Source organism: Cricetulus griseus, chromosome 2 (assembly GCF_003668045.3).
Source record: "Cricetulus griseus strain 17A/GY chromosome 2, alternate assembly CriGri-PICRH-1.0, whole genome shotgun sequence".
NCBI lineage: Eukaryota > Metazoa > Chordata > Mammalia > Rodentia > Cricetidae > Cricetulus > Cricetulus griseus.
In genome coordinates, this window is record NC_048595.1 from 441,663,615 (window position 1) to 441,685,408 (window position 21,794).

The 21,794-nt window shown below is 45.5% G+C and overlaps 1 protein-coding gene across 2 annotated transcripts in view; it reads right to left on the reverse strand.

Moving 5' to 3' along the window:
• Iqca1 (IQ motif containing with AAA domain 1) overlaps positions 1–21,794 on the reverse strand; it is a 112,166-nt gene that overhangs the window by 71,792 nt on the left and 18,580 nt on the right. For both annotated transcript variants that reach the window (XM_035439268.1, XM_035439267.1), the window contains exon 6: positions 15,680–15,885. In XM_035439268.1, coding sequence (XP_035295159.1) covers positions 15,680–15,885 — 206 coding nt within the window. The remainder of the gene's footprint in view (positions 1–15,679; positions 15,886–21,794) is intronic.

The following is a 21,794-nucleotide window of genomic DNA, read 5'->3' on the forward strand; positions in this document are numbered from 1 at the left end:
CCTGTGTGTCTAGCTCTGGGAGGTCTGGCAGCCTTCTGATCCCTTCATTTTAAATCTGCACAAATGTCAGAGTATCAGACAGGCTCTGCCTCACTACACTGTATGGCATAAACTGACCAGATATAATAATTTTTCTCTCACTTTACAACCAAAGATCTGATAGAGGCACATATCTGTGGAATGCAGTAGGGGGAACATCAAATCATTTTGGGTCTCTCTCTGCAGTCCAGAAAATAGGTTAATGAAAGCAAGAATCTTTTCTATTGAAACTGAACTTTGAGGCAGTTTTCTGCACAGTTCCAAGTTGTTCAATATGCTGAGATTATGCACAATTATTAAAATTACAGCTTTCCCTCAACTATGACTCTAAAGCCTTGATGATCTTTAAACTTGCACTGTCTTGCTGACGTACAGTGGGCAGCATGCTAGAATGCCATTCCAGAATTCTGCCTCCTTCACACCTCCCTGCCCACTTCCACTCAGGCTCAAATTGCTGCAGCAGGCATGGTCAGAGAAGGCTCTTCAAGTGCGCATCAGAGCCTCTGGGCAGAACAACCAATACAGACGCCACCTTCATGGGTCCTACCAGCTCACCCTGTCTACAGAACAAAGCAGAGTGGGGGTGAAGAGGATGGAAGGGTGGGAGGGAGACGGGGAGTTGGGGGAAGTGGCGGGGGGCAAGGAGGAGGAGGAGGAGGAGGAGGAGGAGGAGGAGGAGGAGGAGGAGGAGGAGGAGGAGGAGGAGGAGGAAGCAGCAGCTGATGGGGAACAGAAAGCTTGAAAATGGATGCTGTCTTGGCAAAGCAAGTCTTCAGAAATTGTGAACTATTTGTCAACCGTACAAGCAAACACTGGCCTATTTTATTAGATGTTTTCTAAAGCAAACTTTTCTACTTTGAGGGTTATTGTCTGAGACACGTGCATGTTCACATATGAGCATGTGTACACTCATGCATGTCAAGGCCGGTGGACAACTTTAGTTGTTGTTACAGGTTCTCCCAATGGCCTGGAACTCAACAAGTGGACTGGCCGGCCAGCAAGCCCCAGGGATCTCCCACCTCTACCTTTCTTTCCCATTGGCTTGTCTGTTACATGGATTCTGGGGTGGAACTCATCAGGCTTTGCAAGGGGCAAATAACTTTACTGAGTGAATTATCTCCCCAGCCCATGATATTTAATTTTTATCAAGACAAATATAAATTTCCCCCAAATAAAACTTTTAGTTATCCCTTAATGTGTTTCCTGAAATGTATTGAGAAAATGAAGACACTAAATTTTAGAGATTATTTCATACTCTTAACAGAATGAATCTCTCCTCCCCATTACTAAGTGATAAATCACCTCTAGGATGCTGCAATACAAAAAACCCAGAGAGCAAGTGTGCCAGCCAAGGGGGAGCCTGGAGTGCTAATCCCTGCTGGAGGCCACCAGACCCTAGCTTTGTAAGCTGTGGTACCCTGGGGCTGCACTGGGGTGGGGAAAGCTCTAGATAGTAGCTTTTGACATTTCCTTTTCTTCTTCTAGGATCAATCACAGGATTTGACTCTCAATGCTTTGATCCCAACTTCTCCAACCACACTCCTCCTCCATTGTGACTGGCCTCAGGACCTGGCTTTTATCCCTCTGTCTTGGCTCTCTCAGATGTGGTAGTGACATCCTGAGCCTGCCTCAGTCTCAGACAGGAACCCTGGCCAGACACCATGGAGCCCAGTACTGCCTCCAATTTCCAGTTAGGGCCAGCAGGCCTGTCTGTGTCTCTCTTCCCACAGGGGATTTTATATACTATATTTGTGAAATATTTACCTGGCTTCTGAGAGACTCAGGCAGTGAATATTGTTGCCCTGTGCATTAAGTATTATGCATTAAAGAGAGCACTCCCTTACCTCTGAGCTCCAAGGTAGAGGCTACACTGGACACCTATGGGGGAGGCAGCAGGCAGCCTTTCCTGCCCTGCCCAGACCCACTCAGCCCACCTCAGGCACTTTAGGCTACAGTCTATGGGCACCTTAGCTAACAATAGCCTGTTCCTCAACATCAGAGGCTCTGTGCAAGAAACAATTTCCAGGATTTAAGTTCTCATGGTTTTAAGCAGAGGGAATAGAGCTGTGCTACACAGTCAGTAGGTTCTTCCTCCCACTGAGTATTTGCAGGATGCTAGAAATGCACAGAACACCCCGTCAGTTCCTGAAATGAACATATGGCTCTTAGTGGTGTGTGTGGGGGAACCCAGCAATGGGGAACATCACCACCCCTTTAGCTTTAGCTAAAGAGCAAATGGGACAACAGGAGATGCCCTGTGCTTGTATCTTCAGTGCCTGGGGACAAGAGAAGCCCTGAGGGTGTTGAGCTCTTTAATCAGCTTTAATACCACTTTCTTCAGCAAGTAGGAATGATGTGTCAAATGGAAAAACAAAAAAAACAAAAAACAAAAACCCAAAACCCGAAACTGCAGAGCAACACAATTTGTAATCACAGCAACTGTCATACTCGGCTGGTTTTTCTGATTTTTTAGGAGTCTTAATACTAAATAGACCTCATCATTTTTGCAGTGGATTTGCCCAATTTTATTTTAAAATATTTACACTTCTGTGGCGTCTCTCCCAGGACATTAAATTCTCTGTTTCTGTTACCACTCAGCTCTAACAATGTAGTTACCGTCACTGTATTTTTATGTCCTGGCTCCCTTTTAAAAATGCATTTATCAGAAAGTACTTGTCTACATCTGTCAGCTCCCGGGCCACCTTCTTAGTCCACTGATCTAAGTTTATGCTTTATTAGCACTAAGCAGCTCTTATTTTTCTTTATAATGTACTTTAGAACACACGGCCATTTGTTCTTCCTCGTTGTTCTTGGCTTCTTACTTTAACCCTAATGACTTTAATAATTATATTTCCTGTTCAACAAATAATCCTGTTGGGTTTTTAATTGAAACTGTTTTATCCCTATAAATCTCCTGGGGTCAATTCATCGTCTTTCCATTTAGCCAGAAGCAGAGTGCATCTCCCCATCTATCCAAGTGATTCTTTTGTTTCTTCAAGGCCCGTTCTCATATTTCACATAGCTCTGATGTTTCCCTTGAATATGTCATCCATCATTATTTAACAGCATAGTTTTCCACTCTCTGGAAAACACTTATTCTTGTTATTTCCCCTTTGTGCTATCCTGGTTATCAACTCTCATTCATATCATGGCACCAGTTATGGGTTAGGGACAAAAGTTGTGCCCATCGTCTGTGAAGTGTGTCTCTGTTGAGGACACAGCACCTTTGATTCGTCCATTCATCCTGCATCTCCTCATTCACAATATGCTCATTGAGTATGTGTGGTGTGCTAGACAGTTTCTATGACTGAGGAAAATCATCAGGTAAAAGATACAATAGTCTCTCTACACTTAGCTTACGTTTTGTCATGTTTAAACTAAATGTCATTACAGTTTATGCCCTTTCTCCCATGTTTTAGATTTTCAGATAAGAAGGGGACATTTAACTAGATCAAATGCTTTCTCTGAACAAGCAGAAGTGATCACATGGCTTCATCAATGTCTGACTTCCCTGCCGTGTAACTGTATTTGTAAGGGCAGATGCTAGCCTTCTGATTGTACATCTCTTGGAAAGGCCAAAGTGCTTTCTGAAATAACTGAATGAATCACAGAAATTCTGGATGTGCTAACATGTAGGAAGTGAGCAATCAAAACACAACAGGGTGTCATGGACTCACAGAAGCCAATTCAATCCTGCACGGTAAGAGACCAACATGAGCCCCGCCCACTCCCTTCCCCTTCACCATTGCTCCTAGAATGAAAAACAAAGCACCAGGGAGAATTCTGAGAGCAGAAAAGCATGGGCAGGATCTCCTGGGCTAGGATGCCCATGAAGGAGGGGCACACAGCCTCTGACAAAAGGGTGTCCCTGGGTGCCTGAGAGCCCAGGACATACTCTGACAATGCACAGTAGTCAGACTTGTATTTGGAGCCTTCAACAGGACTGTTATGGCACTGTGTGTATGTGTGTGTCTATGTGTTTGTGAATGTGTGTGTCTGTGTCTGCATCTGTGTATGTGTGTATATTGGGGATTGAACCCAGGACCATTAGAACATACATCTCTACAACTGAGCTACTTCCTCAACCTTAAAATATTTTGGTTTTTGTTTTTAAATTCTGAGACCAGGGCTTGCCAAATTGCCCAGGTTGGCCTTGAACTCACTCTGTAGCCTAGATAGTTCTTGAATTTCTGATACTCTGGTTTCAGTCTCCCCGAGTAGGTGGGATTACAGGTCTGTGCCATGAGACCCCTCCCTGCTTTAGGACCTGAAAGGATGCTTATAGCACCAGGTGTGGTGACACACTCTTGTAACATACCATGGAGGAAGCTGAGGCAGACAAGCACACTGGTGGTGTAGATGCCAATAAACTGAGGTTTACATAAAGCTTCTCTCCAGATTGGTGAGCAATTGGGAGACTGGTGGAGTTGACTGGAAAGGAGGAAAGCTGTGTGGTAGATGCCATTAGCTACTCGTTCCATGTGGGGGAAAGTAGAAAATCCCCTTGGAGTGTCCTGTGAGATGGCTCAGCAGATAACTTCCTCGGCCCCGCCCCCAGCCAAGTCTGGCAATCAGAGTTCAATTTCTAGAACCCATGGGAAGGCAGAAGGAGACAACTCACTCCACAAAGTTGCCCCCCCCAACCTCTATCCATGTGCTATGGCATTGGGCACACACACAAATAATAATGATAATAATAATAATAATAATAATAATAATAATAATAATAACAAATTACATTTAAAGTTCTCCAAGGGGACCAGGGCATTTCTGTCTCTGCAAAACCTTAGGTTTGTTCTTTTAAAAATAGGAACCTTGTGCCCAAGAGACAACTTTTATATTTCCTTTGACTTCTGGAAATTTACACGTGACAAATGAAGGGAGCAATGCTAACTTACAAAATTTACTCAGCGACTAATGCTGTCTTTCTCACTAAAAATATGATGGACATTGAGCGCTGTTTCCCTGCTCTTTTATCTGAACAAGCTGAAGGGAAACACTCCGGCCTCATATTTTTCCGTTAACAAACGGGAGGTGTGGTGTGCTTGGTAAAGTTAGGGTCTATTAAAAATTTATGGATATTGTCAAAAATTCTCATACAAATGTGCAAATGGCCAGTCTGGAATTCACAGTGATTTAGAAAGCACAACTCCTCAAATGATAAATTTCCCCCTGAGGCCCGACACCAAGCTTCGACGGGTCTCACCGTCTCAGACGCACAGGACAGAGATTTATCTGTGTTTCATCAAGTATGAAAAATATATGGATGGAGGGGTTTCCGGCCAGTCCCCCCAAGTCATCCAGCCACCTCCATTAATGTCAGCAGCCCCATAAATTTCTTGAGAGTTCTAAAGTGAGCAGCTTGCGCCACTGCACAGAAGCCTCTGAAGGTGCCACTTGCTGCCTATAAAGTCACAGACACTCAATAAAGGCAATGGACTGCACATGGGCTTGATTACATGGCCTCCTTGGGACACCAAGTGGACCTGTGCTCAGACGAGAGCAGGAGAGCCCTGTGCACCCAGTTTCTTGATCCCCTAGTGCTGGATAAGAGGGTCGATCTATTCATAGACACCTTGCTTATTAGTGGATGTTATTAGCTGGGACCACTCAAGAGCAAGGCTTCCTTCTTGGCCCAAGAGTATCATCTTGAATTCTGCTCATGTTTGCATGTGACAAGCACACACACACAGACACACAGACACACAGACACACAGACACACAGACACACAGACACACACACACACAGACACACACACACACACACACACACACACACACACACACACACACACACACCCATTCAGCCAGCTTGCTGCCCTTCCCTTCACAATTTAATTAAAAGAAATACTATATGAGGGATCACATGTTGGTTTGCTCCTCTGTTGGGAAAGTGACAAGTAGATCTTACTTCTACTTTCCTGTCCCAAATGCCATTTATGTAGGAGAATTAATACTCAGGACAGAGCTGACCCTGTCAGGAGAAAAGCAAAGGCCTTTCTTCATTGTCATCCTGTCCCTTCAAGACAAGGCTCAAAACCCAGCCAGCATCTTCCTGTCCCTTCCCCATCAGAAGGAGTTTTGTCTGTTCTGTCCTTTTCCAACTCCTTGTCCTTGTTTGATAAAGTGGCGAGTGAGTGTCACTATGTTCATAAGACACAAAGGTGTGGCTGTTTCTGTCCTGGCAGTGTTTACCCAAAACCATGGGGTGCAGAAAGGAAGCACTTCTGTCTGCATAGAACTGGAGGGCCCTGAGTGCAAAGGCCCACATGTGTTTTGTCACCATGGTGTTACACACATTGCAGCAGAAATACTTAGACATTAGGACTTAAGCCATGTCTAAGCCCAAGACGAGTTTTCATTTCTTAGGTGGTGTTGGGCCACCCTTTGGAGATAGAAGATACACAAAGGGCAGTTAGTGGCCACCATGCTTCTGTGAGACCATTGTCATGGAGAAGACTGTTATGTCCTTGCAGTCTGTGGGGTACACTGAGAATGCAATGGGCCCAAGGCTTTTACATGGACTTGTTTATGGGTCTAGACAAAGGAAATTAGCCTACTGCATTTGCTGAAGAGCCTAGCATCCGTCTTTCATCGAGTTCTGGTACCTGGATTGGGGACCACAAGAGCCCCTGGCTGCTGTGTGCTTTTAATTTAATTTACTGTGATGAGCCACATCAAAACAGGGCTTTCCCATAAGTTGTGCATTTGTCCCCAAGGCTTCTGAGAATAGTGCCTGGACCCTGAGTCTTTCTTACACACCCTTTCTCATGTCCCCTGTTCAACCTCATTTTCCATGAATACAATGACAGGGAGGAAGTTATTTTGGCTTCTTACTCAAGTAACCTATACATGCATTGTGCCTCCTCTGCTCACCGCAGCTGCTTTTGAAAATTCACTGAATGTGCAATTGCACAAAGAATTCACATAACGAGCCCTCGACTCATCTCTCCCTGTGTGACCACCCCCTATCCTGTCTTCCATAAACCTCTGTTTCATTTTGAATATAACTCAGAGTCCCTGCAGAACATGTTGAAAACATGGAGGGACAAAACAAAAAACAAAAAACAAAAAAAAAAAAAACAAACGACAAATACATTTCAGCTCCTAACCGCTCAGAGGGTACCTGACAGGGGCGGGCTGCTGACTTCTTTTGATGTCATTGAAAGTTCTCAGAGGGAAGCACTGCCCTTTCCCTGGAGACCACCCTGGTTCTGCATAATGCCCACATCCCTAAAGGTCTCTCCCCTGTACCTTCATCCTTCATCTGCTGGTCACTAGGTGGACTTCTGGCAAAGCGGCCCAACTTCTGGAAGTCAGCAGTGTCTCATTGTGAAATAACTAGGGCCAGCCACAGCCAATTGTCTCACATCCTGGACTCTCCTCTCCCTCTTTTCCCTGCTGACCCCTTCTTTCTCTCTCTGAGGCTCCCTCTTTTGCCTTTAACTACATTTTATGATGACATGAAGCAGCTGAGGGAAGAAGAGAAGCCAGGAGCAGCTCGGCTCCTAGGAAGTACCCAATGAGCCCTTGACTGTGAGCCTTACTGTGGTTTGAACATGAACTATCCCCCCCAGGCTCACGTTTTGAACACCCAGTTCCCCCATGTGCTGATGTTTTGGAAGGCTGTAGGCCCTCATGGGAGGAAGTAGTCACTAGGTGTGAACTCTGAGGTTTGATAATCTGGCCCTACCTCCTGCCATCCTCTCCTTCCTGGCTGTAAACTCCTTTACTCCTCTGTTCCCATGATTGTCTGTGTCTCCTTAAACTGAAAGTCAATATAAGCCCTTCCTCATTTAGGTTGCTTCTTGTCAGCCACCAATTTCTGTTCCCAGCCTGAACCTTGCAGGACCAAAGCATGGACTCTGCATTGAGCTGGTTCTAGAGTTCCCAATGCATGAGGGAGAAGACAGGTCAAAGTCTCCCAGACGTAAAATGCCAAATTTTAACTCACGGAACTGTGCACTAAGATGGGGGTGGGGGAGCAGACTTAACATGATTCAAACTGTATCTTAATTATCAAGACAGGTATCTCATGGCAGCAATGGGAGGTCTGCTTTGGGGATGACATAGCACTCAAGACTTAGATCCTCCTGATCTCTACATTCCTAATCTCAATTTCATTGCTGGTCTACTGTTACAATGGCTACCGGGTGGGTTGTCCGTCTATATTATGTAAAGAATTCAAAGTGATGGTAGTGAAATTAAAACGAGAATGACAGCTGGGAGGATGGTTCCAACTGCTTCGACCTCTGGAGCTCTTGTATGGGCTAATTGAGCTGGTTGTTGTGTAAGGTGTATAGTGAACTAATGTGGAAGACTAAAGAACTAATTAGATAGATGTTTGTTAGGAGACGGTTATAAGCACCTGGCACAGACCCCGCTCTGGCAGAACAGGAGGCAGGTGGGCCTATCTGAAAGGAGCAAACTGTTAGGACTGAACTAGTGGGCACAGAGGTGGTTCAGGCAGGGACTGCAAGGGTCACAGTTGGGGAAACAGGACTCCATTCCCTCAGGCCAGTGACAAAGCCAAGGTTTTGCTGTTCCCTGAAGACAGCAGCATAGCCAGCAAATTTCTGCTTCCAGCCTGACCTTCCCAGGGCCAGGGCATGGGGACTCTGCATTGACAGGTTGGTTTTAGTGTTCCTAATGCATGATGGGAGACAGAAGACAGGCCTTGCATCCAAGGTCTTCCAGTTTTGAAATGCCAAAGCTTAACTCACATAACTAAGATGGGGGTGGAGAGCAGACTTAACTTTGTCTAAATTGGACTTTGATTTTTTTAAAACACAAAACCCCTAAATGCCTGAAACCTCCTCCAGAAAAAATGGACATCTGCAGGTGATCTCAGACAAGTTACCCCCATGCCCTGGGGCCTGAGCACATTCCACACTTGCTGTTTGTGTCACAACCCTTTTATGACCCCTCTCCCAGCTATGCCTCCCTACCCTCAGGCCTTCCTCTCTCCACCACCCCCACCAGCCAATCTTTCCTTTGTAGGATGGTGACAAAGAGGTCACAAAATATGTCTATAACTGTTATTGTCAGAGTGCTAGACCCAGGGATGAAACAAGGATATAACACATGTGTTACACCAAGGATATAACACATGTTCTGAACCATAAGTTGCATGTTTGATGGAGCACCATGAGTCTGCATTATTCTAATGGCTCCTATTTATTAATCTATACTATCCTGTCCATGAAGTAGACATTAGGACTGTCACCAACACACATTTAGATGAGGGAACAAAGGAAGAGAGAAGGGGAACTATAACGTGAAGTTATAGGTTAAGATATCTTTATTCAAGTAATATCGGCCAAACACAAGCCAGAGCGTGCCCAGAGGCAGCAGACTAGGGAGGTCAGAGAGAAGGCTGCCCCTTAAGAATTCCCTATGCCTCATCCTGAACCTCCCCTGACCACGCCCTCACGGGCTTAGCCAGGCACACCTCTAACAGCTCCTAGGAGGCGGGGCTACAGTGTCTCCCTACAGGGTACAACTCAAGGTTACAAAGACTTAAGTGGTAGAGTGGAGATCAGAACCCACAAAGCCTCTGCTCTAGGGCCCCAACTCCCAAGTTAGTGTGAGAGCATGTATGTGTTGGCAGCATTCACAGTACATTTGTTTGTTGTATACACAGGATGCATGATTGCATGGCAACCTTAGCAGGCGGTGGTGGTAGCTACATCTCCAGCCAGGCATTTCATTTGACCTTCACAGTGACTATCGTGTCTGCTGGAGAAATGACCTAAGCCTATATGTAAGTCACAGCACTGATGGCTTGAATATGAAGTGTCACCCATAGACTCCTGAGTTTGATAACTTGGTCCCCAGCTGGTGGTGCTAATAGAGTCTGAGGGAAAGAAGCATAGCACCGAGGGTTCAGAGTCCCAGGGGCATTTCCTTCCTACTGCCTGCTGCCTGATGGCAGATGCAATGTATCCAACCAGGGTCGGGGTTCTGCTTCCGTGTCTTCCCTGCCATGATGAATGTATCCCGACAAACTGTGAGCCACACAAGCCTTTCCTCTCTTAAGTTCTCTCCTGTTAGGAACTTGAGCCCAGCAGTAGTGGGAACACTAACATGGGAACCCTGCTGAAATGTGACCAAAGAGGCCATCAGACTGATGTGACTCCCACACAGTAGCCCCATTTGAGGGGCTCCATAAACGCTGGTTGGTTCTAACTGTCAACTTGCCATAACCTAGAATAACCTGAGAAGAAAGCCTCAGCGGAGGAATTGCCCAGATCAGGTTGGCTTGTGGGCCTATCTCTGGGGAACTGTTTTCATTAGTACTTCACCAAGCCCACTGTGGGTGACACCATTCCCTAGGCTGGGTCCTGATCTATATGAGTGAAGAGGAAGAAGCAGAAGCTGAGAAAGAGCAGAAGCAGGGAGCATGATTGATTGCTTCAAGTTCCTGCCTCTGTGACCTCTCTGCCGTGACGGGGCTGCAACCTGGGCTAACAGTACAGATCCTATCCTATGCCACTCTTTGTCAGGATGTTTAATCACTGCAACAGAAATTAAACCAAGTCAGTGAGCACGAACTACAGCCGGCTGAGGCACCACAAGACTCCCAAATGAACTTGGAATTTTCATTTGTAAAGACCTGAAGACCTAGAATTCGCCGCAGTTTTCTGGTGATAAAAGTGGCTTACATGGTGCTGATGCTGGTGAGTGGGAGGAGAAAAGGCTGCGCCTTCAGTGATGACAGCCAGAGTTCCACAGACTGGCTCTGGGTGTTGCAGCCTAGCTGAGCTTCGGGGTTCTGCTTCATGACTGTGTGTTGGATGAAGCTGTGCTACGACCCCTTCATGAGGCTTTGGATGAAGCTCACATCTGAGCCCTGAGACTTAATGCATTGGATGGCGGTCTCAAGGGAAGACACATGCCAAGTACAGCAAGTGCTTTCTTGAAACAGCCCTGCTGCTCAGTGCGGTGGCTACAGTGGGGAACCCCCCCCCCTTTTTTTTCCACTCTGGCCCTGGGGCTAGGAAGAGGAATGAAGGAGAAGCCCAGAAAGTTGATTGGCTCTTGCTTAGCCAACAACTGAAGCAGCTTCTAACTAGTTATGTTTCCCAGACTGAGATCTTTGACCAAAGATGCTACTTCAAATAGCCCACACTATACCAAGGCTGAGGTGCACACTGCCATACTCTTCAGGAGATCTTAGACCCTTAGAGTGTAAAGGACAGGGAGAAGACAAACCAAAGGGGGAGTGTGTGGAAGGTACTGGCAAGGGCGTGATGCCTCCCTTGGCATAATAACGGCAAATGAAAACATAGACAGTCATTATTCTTAAAGTAGGTCAAAAGCTTAAGGACCTTAACCGTTCACTTGAAGAAAAAAAAACCCAGCACCAAGACACAGAGAAGTAGATAAATGACACAACAGCTCAGAATGAACTATCAACAAGCCCAAACAACTCAAATGAGTTGGGGATATACACCTATAATCCTAGCACTAAGGAGACTGAGGCAGGGGGATCATGAATTCAAGGCTACCCTAGGCTGCATTGTTAGGCCCTGTCTCAAAGAGAAAAGAAAAACGGAATTATTCTCCAACCCCCAAATAATTAAATGAGCCGGGTGGTGGTGCACGCCTTTAACATGGCAGAGGCAGGGTTAGGCAGATCTCTGAGTTGGAGGCTAGCCTGGTCTACAGAGAGGGTTCCAGGACAACCAAGGCTACACAGAAAAACCCTGTCTCAAAAAAATTTAAATTAATACAAATTCCAAGATCACTTGATAGCCTTTTTTAATCCACTCTGCAAAATATTAAAAAGATTACAATCAGTTTATTAACTAGTGCACCCATGCAATTGAATGCCAAGCATTCATTAAAAAAATTCTTTTGGAAAGCATTACAGGGCCGTGGGAAAGTTCAATGTTGAAGTTTTAAGCATTAGCAGAAATATGAATAAATAAAACTAATTAAAATATACATGAGAGAGAAAAGAGGAGAGGGACTTGACTGAAAATGTTCACCCTCACTGTCTTTGTATGCTGAAATGAAAACTATAAATGGGCCAAATTTTCTTCCTTAAACTCCATGGCAAATGAATAGGTGTTATTTTTGAAGTTTAACTTTTCAGCCGGAGGGGGAGACGATGAGAGACGAGGATAAGATTGTAAACAACCAAAAGTCATTATACATGTGCATGAAACTATTGATTTCTTTAAAGCTTCATCTAGGAAGGCTTAAGAAACACATCATCAGAAGGCATGGTGTTGCACACCTGTGACCCAGTCCTCGGAGGTCAGCTTCACCATCAGTGACATGGCGAGCTGGAGCCTGAGGCCAGCCTATGCATACTAATCAGATGAGCCCAGAGTGAGCATCTGTTTATTGCTTATGGCTCCTCATGATCGGCTGACCCGCCCTGTGCATCTTTTTGGACTTTATTCTGAGAACTGACCGGGCTTCATACTTCAAAAGACAATATTTGCTTTTATTTGCCTTTGATTTAAAAAGGCAAGAGGCAAAGCTCTTTATCAAAGTCCATCAGATGACTTTAATCCAATTATGAAAATAAATTTACCCTCGACCTTACATTACTTCAAAAAGAGGAATTTTTATGCCTTTGTGATTTCTGCCCAGTGTGCCCATGAGGGAGCCTCGGACCAGCCCCAGATGCTGGGGTCAGGAGGAAGTGTCCTCAGAGGACCCACCAGCTGTATCTTCAAAGAAACTCATAAATGCTGGGACAACTGGGCATTCCCAGAGTGACAGCCAGGGCCTCCCGAGACTCAGGTAGGGAAAATAATTCATCCCTCATTGCCATCCTACTGAATTCTGCACTGGGAATGACACGGCCATGTGTAGAATGAAGACATCACCTTAATCTCCCAAGTGTCTTAAATAGTTTACATCAATACAAGTGGACCGCCTTTTCCCCCTCTCATGTACTTTTAACTGATTTTTAATCATAAAGCCAATTCTGAAACAAAAGAATTCTCACAGTATAGAAGATAGACTCTAGAGTGGCCGCTCTCCCAGGAGTCTGGCTGGAGGCAGCCTTCAGTTTCTGCTGCACCCTTCCAGATGCTTTCCACACGTGCACACAAAGCTTCGGGTGTTGGGTGTCTTGTGAGCACAGGAACCCCTTATCTGCACTTTTGCCTTCTGTGGTTTTGGCTTTGGTGACCCACTGTCAGCAGTGATCTGTGAACACTGAGCTCAGAATTCCAGAATAAACACTCATTCCTTTTAGATAGTGTGCCATTTGGAGTAGTGTGATAAACACTGTGCTGTGCTATCCCACATATGTGCCACACAACACAACCAGGCCTACTACGAGTTTTATCTAGAAGCATCCTGGTGCCCGGTCATGAGGGAGGCTTGGGCACCCAGGTGTGTGTGTGTGTGTGTGTGTGTGTGTGTGTGTGTGTGTGTGTGTGTGTGTGTGTGTGTATACCCTTGCTATGTACACACAACAGTGAAGTCACCTAACACATCATTTCCTACCACATGGCCCAGTATTAAGGTGACAATTGACAGCAGTCTGATCACTCTTCACCCAGGTGTGGTGTTGGTTGTTTGCTGCTTGGCACTATGTAGGCAGGCTCCATAAGAAAAGAAATCATGAACAATTCTTGGGAAGGGGGCATCTTAACTGACCACACATCTATGTAGAAAAGATAATTGACTTGAAGCAACTATTTTTGAAAGCAGAAGTGCAGCTTTCCCTTAGGAGCAGGTGTGGCTTGAGAATAAGGCTGAAACACTGGGTTTGGGTATCCCGAGAAACAGCAAATGGTATGATTTTTAAGAACTAACACACTGGCATATTGCCGGTACCGTACCCATCTGGTGGCATTCTAACAGCTTGACTCGAGGTGTAACTGATAGGTGATAAACTGCTCAGATTTCAAGAGTGGGATTTGATAAGTTTTGACAAATGTGTATATTTGTGCAAGCATCACAAGGAGGAGAAGGTGGAGAGATTGGTGGGAAGGAAGGAGCGGGTACGTGCTATCATATCTATATGTCCCTCCCCCAAGGTGAGTCCACCTGTCTCCTAGAATGAGTTCTGGACTCTCCATCAAGATCCTCATTTAAATGCCCCTCTCAGGCAAGGGAAACTTTGCAAATTCAGTCGATATTGAATTTGAGAAAAATCATTAAATGTGTAGAAATGGCAGTTTTAAGAAAGAGTAGAAAAGAACTCTCTCACAAAAAGCATATAATTGCCACGCCTAACACCCAGCATGAAGTTTCCGGTAAGGTTGGCAATCCTGCACGGAACAAGTATTCGATTTCCATATGAGGGCAACATAGGGAGGTTGAGGGCGGTTGCATCTTTCCACTCCCCAGCCCACTCACAAGGCTGTGGACAGGGCTTGGCTGTCCAGCTGCTGGAACAAGTTCCTCTGCCTCTTGTCAGCTGTTACCTGGGAGCCTCCCTATGTCCCTTGTGGGCCTCTACACAGACAAGAAGGTGAACGATGAACTGAAGGGAGATTCCATCGCTTCTGCTGGGTTCTTTTCTGTGAGGGAACTTCTTAAGTCTAGGCCCCAGCAAGGGAAGGATTCCCGGATGTCTGCTCACAGCCTGCCAGCCACACACAGACACTCTTGCCGAGATATGATTTTTCTGTTTTTTTGTTTGTTTGTTTGTTTGTTTTTTGGTTTTTCGAGACAGGGTTTCTCTGTGTAGCTTTGGAGCCTATCCTGGCACTCGCTCTAGAGACCAGGCTGGCCTCGAACTCACAGAGATCTGCCTGCCTCTGCCTCCCGAGTGCTGGGATTAAAGGTGTTCGCTACCAACGCCTGGCTGATTTTTCTATTTTTAACACTTCAGTTTTCTTGTCCCAATGAGCTGACCAACACTGGCATTGGCAAGTCCCAGGACCTAATGTCGGGGTGATACAACACCCCAGCATGGGAAGAGATGTCCAAGTCTCCTTCCTTAGCACCCATGATAGAGCATCCTTATTTCTCTCCCAGAGGGATAAAACGTGCTTTAACACAACTCCAGCACAAAAGTCCCAGACCACATTGCATTTCATTTAAAGGCAGTAAGAAGTCTGGTACAAGAATAGGCCTGGGGTCTTGGCCTCAGAACTCCTAGTAACTCAATACTTCAGGGAGTCCTAGGGCCTGGAACTTGCAGCTGCCTGTGACTGACAGAGGACCAGGGACTGAGAGAGCCTGAAGAAGGCTCCAAGAAGCAATGGCTTGCTGGTTCTCAAGGGAAAGACAGTCAGCCCTGGTTATTTCTAGTTCCCTGGGCTTTAGACACACCTGGACATCTGTTTTATGTAAGTCACAGAGCCCTGTGTGGGCCATGTTAAAAAACAAAAAAACAAAACAAAACAAAACAAAAAACAGACCAAGAGGGAATTTAATTAACAAAGTCTTTCTAAATCCTTAGTGCCAGCATTTGACTGTTTCAAAATGAAGCCACGAAACCTTTATCTCCATCCTGGGTCCCTTGGTGTTTAAGAACACAACAAGGCAGGTGGTGGCTTGTGTTTATAATCCCAGCACCCCATCGCTGAAGCAAGAGGCTTCCTCTAAGTTCAAGCCTAGCTTGAACTAAGCAATGAGATCTTGTCTCAAAAACAAACCAAACCAACAAGCTAGCAAACTACAACGACAAAACCACCAAATGAGCTGAGGAGATGATCACCTGCATTCAATGAACCACTGTCGGATCTGGTCTTGAAGGTGCTCCTTGATGTCCGGGCCTTCCATTAACTTCAGATCCTCCTTGATATTCACTAAGGCTTCCTGGTAGCTCTGTTCATGTTTCATCTGCACCTCATTCCGCAGGCGTGTCACCTTTTCCGACTGGACGATGGCGGCGCTGACTTCATTAAAGAGAGGGGGTGGCTTCTGAAAAGAAAACCCCCCAAAAGGTTGAGGTTCTGAAAGTCACAGGACTGAGGAAAATATTAGCAGTGAGCCTAATGTGTTGTGTCTTTGGAGATGTCTTACCAAAGACACGTTATCAAAAAAAATTATATCTAGAGTATAACAACACAGCCAGTGTGCATCCCTGAAGAACTTACTCACTGTGGAGAGAGATGACAGGGCTAGCTCCATAGCACAGCTCACACTGAGGTGGGTGATAGCTCAAAAAACACATACTCAGATCCAAAGAATCCAGGACATGTTGATTATGAACAATTCCAAAACTCTTGGGTAAAATAAATCTTTTATATTTTAAGTTGGTCATCTTAGATTTTTGTCACAGTGACACCAAACTAGCCTAAGTAAAGTCACCCACATTTCAGAACCAAAGCTTTCTCGATCTTCTTGGTCAGTGGAGGAAACAGAATGTGGAGAAGGGACCTGCTTGTCACAAAGGCTACTGAAAGGGACTGTGTTCTGATTATTTAGAATGATCTAAAGATCAACTCTCCACTCTCTAAAGAAAGACGTTGGGCAGCCTAGTTCAGATATACATCCCAACACATCGTACAGAATGGTCCTCCTCTGCTGATCCGTCAATCAACAAATCAGAAAGCGGTTGGTTGGTTGTGGTCCATCCTCTGGGCCCTAACCCTGAGCAATGCACAGCATCTGTACCAGGTTGTTGTAGACAGACATACCTCACATGGTGAGAGGCTAAAACTCCGTTCTTCTGAAGCTCCAAGGGAGCAAAATCAGGTAGATTAGCTCATACCTATACGCAGCAATCCAGCCAAGTGCCACATTGGAGACTAGCATTTGGTGATGTAAATGGGTGTGGAAGGGAGCCAAGCCTGGTGCTCATAATCCCTGAGGTCAGAAATACAAGAGCAGGACAGCTCTCCCATACAAGGGAAGAGCCTGGCCTCCAGAGATATCCAGAGGCTCAACCACGGCTCTCAAATCAAAGGCTGCGTAATGAAATGGATCCTGAGAATCAACACACATATCTGGAAAATCTGCATGTTGGTGTTAAACACAGATATCTTTAAATCTAAAATTAAATGGAATAATTTAAGTCAATTATGTTGGTAACCAAAGTTAACAATACTCATAACTCATTACTTCTGAGTGATTCTCCTGCAGCTATTTATATCTGTTGTCTCTCTGGCAACACCTACTGCATTAGTTTGAATAACTTAACTGCTTAGGGGAGTAGCTTGGTCAGTCCCAGGGGATGCTGTGATACCCAGTGGATTGGTAGCTTTGGCGCTAATGTCCCAGCATAACCAGGCAAATTAAAGTCCAGACTCAGATGTTTGAGAATTCTGTACCATGGTCAGTGGAACAAACAAGTTTCCATGTCTTCCAAACACACACACACACACCTCTAAGGAACACTTCTGGACTCTCATGTGGGAGGGATTATCTCACCTTTCCATCTGATAGAATTTAGAATCCACTTAAAACCAAACAGTCAAGTGAAACAGAAGAGGAAGCTACATGGGCCCACTAGAAACTTAAAGACGACATGATTTTCTCGTTTAGTATAAAGAGAATTTCGTATGAAGAGTACAATTTTTATTAAGGTAAATCCAGAGTGAGAGTCACAAAATCTTTTTTTTTCCGTGTGTGTGTGTGTGTGTGTGTGTGTGTGTGTGTGTGTGTGTGTGTGTGTGTGTGCGCGCGCGTGCGCGCGCGCTCGCTCGCACGTGCGCATGTGCAGGTACAAGTGTGTGGGGGTGTGGGGGTGTATGCACACGTGTGTGTGAAGGTCAGGGGGTCATTTTGAGCATCTTTCTGGAATCTCTCATCTAAACCAGAACTCATGAATAAGGCCATTCTATCTGGGAAGTCTGCTCCTGTCTTCACTTCCTGGGAGCTAGGATAAAAGTGGGCCACCATGTCCACCCAGCATTTATGTGGGAGCCGGGGGTCTGAACTCAAGCCCTTGTATTTGCACAGTAAACACTCTGACCCTCTGAGACATCTCTCAGGCCCCTATAAAATCATTTTACAGGCTGATCTAACCCTCTCACGGCTTGGTTGTGCTTTGCCTCATAAGCCGTGCACTGTGTCTCCTCAGTGATACTCGCATTCGTCTTTTTAGGTAGAGATAAGAGCCTGGAGGCTCCCACTGGACAGATGTGAAAGCAGAGGTCTCGGGCCAATGAAGATGGCTGGCTCCTTCACTCTGTGTGGTGTTGCTCCTCCCCGGGTCATTCAGATGGGAGAGTTCATGCGTGTTTCTCCATATAGATTTTTCTCTGGCAAGAATGCACCAGGGTCATTTGTAACTCTCTCCTCTTGCTGTTTCTGCGTTTGAAGGTTCTAATAAATTTGCATCCTGTGCTAACTAGTATCCTGTCCTTTGGACACAAACATCTTATCTTCTTTAGCAACACTGGTCATATGAATTCAAATGTGTTAGCTGGCCACATAAACAGCAACTCATTTAAAAATAAATTAGGGATATTAAAGGGAGAGGGAGAACATGGTGGCATGCGATGTATTGAAATGCATGGGCTGTAGATTAATGCATGTTAATGAAGGCTCCCCATGTGAGCAAACCATTACACTTGCCAGCTCTCCACAGTTAACGACCCAGAACGGAATAACGAAACCTACATTTCCAGCGAGGTCCTCTGTCAGCAAAAACACACACATTAATAATTGATGTTGCTGAAGAAATTCGACTTGAAATGATGCTTCCTGACTTGGGGCGGGGGGGGGGGGCAAGACTCCACACTATGCTAATGTCCATGTTTAGTTAACGTTCGAGAGGCTACAGTTTTAAAAACTTTTGTTGAAATTAGGAAGGGAAAACGGTCATTTATAAAAACCTTTTCAGTGTATCAGTCCCAAATAGACTGGGAATCCTGTGGTTTGGTGTTGGCAATTACCCAAGGAACCTCTCTCTGTCTGTGGGGGGTGGCTGTCAGCCAAAGTGGAGGAACAGATCTCAGCTAGTGCCCATGTCACACCAGTTCTCCCGGGGCCTGCTCATGTGCACTAGTGCTTGTGTGGAGACCCTTAGACAGGCTGCCTTGACATCTGGGGCTCTAATTTCATAAGAGGAAGACCTCAGGCTGCACAACACCCTACTCTTCATCAGGTTCCATTGCAAATGTGCCAACTGGTGGGGTTCCCATCATTTCCTAGTCCCCTGTCTGTATGTATGCAGCTGTGAGCCACAGAGACATGGAGGAGCAGAAGCTAAGGCCTACAGGGAAGAGAATCTTTTTCTTTGGTCCTCTGGCTTCAAGGAGTTCAATGTGAATCTTTAAGACCTACCGTGTTAGCCGCAAACAATCTGTTAAAGCGTAGGAATGTTTTCTAGCCCATTAGATTCAATTTCTTTAAGATTCCAGTATTTTTAAAGATTGCTTATTTAAGAACTGATAGGATAGGGTGTTGGTGAGCTTTTGGGTCTTTAGTGGCTAAGGCTTAGTCCTCTTTGTGCTCTCATAAAGTCATCACCGTGAGGTAAGTTTGAATGGTTTACAAATATGAACTCAATTAGGCCTTAAGCAGAGAGGTTACTACTTCCAGTTTATATGAGAGGAAGTAGAGGCACGGAGATGTCAAGGGCCTTGCCCAGGGTCACACAGGCAGGACACATAGTCTGGGGCCATTTTGTCTGATAATAGTTTCTTACGGACTTTGAAGGCAATGTGCAATTGAACTTGGTAGCTATTGCTGAACTGCCTTGTGTGTCATGGTTTCACATAACGTGCTCTCCCTGTTGAGTCTGCAACAGCACCCTTTCAAGGCTTCATGGTGACATAAGCCTTCCTGGTCCCTCTCTAACCTATATGGGTTAAGAGACAAACAAAGAAAATACACTTGCTAGCAGTTTAATGAGAGTGTCTGAGAGGCAAATGGTATTGGTATCTAAGCCAGGATCTTAAGCTTTCTGAATGGCAGAACAGACCAGTGTTCATTGTATGCTGTGAGCTGGACACAGCTTCGCATGCTTGGCTCTACACAGGACAGCATGGTGACACCAACAGACCCAGGAGACCCATGTGAGCCAGCCAGGCTGACTGGAGCCTTGAACCTTGCCCACAGTCCATGCAGCATTGAGAGACTTTGTAAAGGGGTTCCTGTAAGATGAATGAAAGCAAGCCACCAGCGCAAGGGAACCCATGAGAGACTCCTGGGGCCAGAGGACAAAGAAAAGAATTATTTTTGTCATTTAGTGTCTCATCGCCTGGAAACCTGGGGCCATAATTAAGCAGAATATTAACAATAGCAAATAATAATAAAATTATTATCTTTTAATATACAATTGACATATATGAATATGTATATGAATATATAATACATAATGAATATGTATATTCAGACATACACACACATACACATATATATGACTTGAAATCAAACTAAGGTGTGTCAAGTCGGACACCTGGATGGTAAAACCCTACTTAATCAAAAAGACAGGGCTGGTCTCACCTTTTCTCCAATGCAGGTGGATCATGTTTGTTTCCTTTTGAAACAGAGCCTCACTCACACTGTGGCCCAGGCTGGCTTGGGGCTTGTGGAAACAGAGCCTCACTCACACTGTGGCCCAGGCTGGCCTGGAGCTTGTAAGCATCCTCCTTTCTCATTGTCCAGGATACAAGTCATGGGGACAGTGTCTGGCTGAAGTGAGCTTTTGTAACCACTAAGCACTTCAGGGAGGGCTCCTCATCAGAGGGTGTGGTGGGCTAGAGGGGTGACTTGATGTCTCTGTAGGCTTTCCTTTGATAGACCCCAGTATTGGGGTTCCCAACTTATTTTTTCTTTTGGTTTTTTGAGACAGGGTTTCTCTATAGTTTTGGAGCCTATCCTGGCACTCACTCTGGAGATCAGGCTGGCCTCGAATTCACAGAGATCCACCTGCCTCTGCCTCCCAAGTGCTGAGATTAAAGGCTTGCACCACCAACGCCTGGCTTCCAACTTTTGCTTTGGGAATCTCCAGAAGGTCCCTCTGCTGCAGGAAACATCAAGACAGACTCAGCCTCGTGGACTTTTCCAGATCACATTTTGACAGGCTAGTTTTCAGTTCACACTCCTAGACACACTGGATCTCTAGGTCTTCGATACATGTGTTTTACATGAGAGCTTAGTTTGAAGTACATTGTGTTTTAGAACATGAACTTTCAGGACTTATTCAAAGTGTTTTGTTTTAAGGGTCACTCAACCATCATTACATTTTATCATTTCCCAAGGTGACATCAACCACATTCCTGTGAGGTGTTTCCACTTCATACTCCTTTGAGGCCTCTCCCTTTAAGCTCTTAGGATGTCTTGCTTGCTGCCCTGTGATGGATGCATCCTGTGCTGGCCAAAGAGGAAACTGAGGTTCCCAGGGAGGGTGTGTGAGACTTGGGATCCTGCCCCTGGCAAGGTACAGAGCTGGGCTTTGAACCAAATCTGCCTCTAAGGTATGTGCTGCCCACCAGAGGAGACCCAGTGACTGCAGGAGAAATGCTTGTGGTGGGTGCTGCCTCTGCTGGGACACTGAGGGGACAGGCAGCTCTTAGAATGTCAAAAGATACAGCAGGGGCTCTAAGAGCCTTAGCTACCCAGTGTCGTCCCAGCCTGTGCAGGGGTTCACAAGAATAAAATTCTAATTTAGTAACCCCAAAGCAGTGGAGAAAATAGCTTGTTTGATGGTAGAGTCTGAAAGTGAATGAGTTTTATGGTGCTTTCAGGATTCTGATGATGTTTGTAGAAGTGACAGGCCCTTCCCGTTAATAAGAATCCCCAGAATTCCTCATTATAATGCAAATAGCGATGGCTTCAGGGTAATGTAAAATATACAGGGCCCTGACTGCGGACGGATGGCTTTGAGAAGGCCACAGGAGAGGATGGATTGTGTTCATTAAGTTTCCTTTCATGGG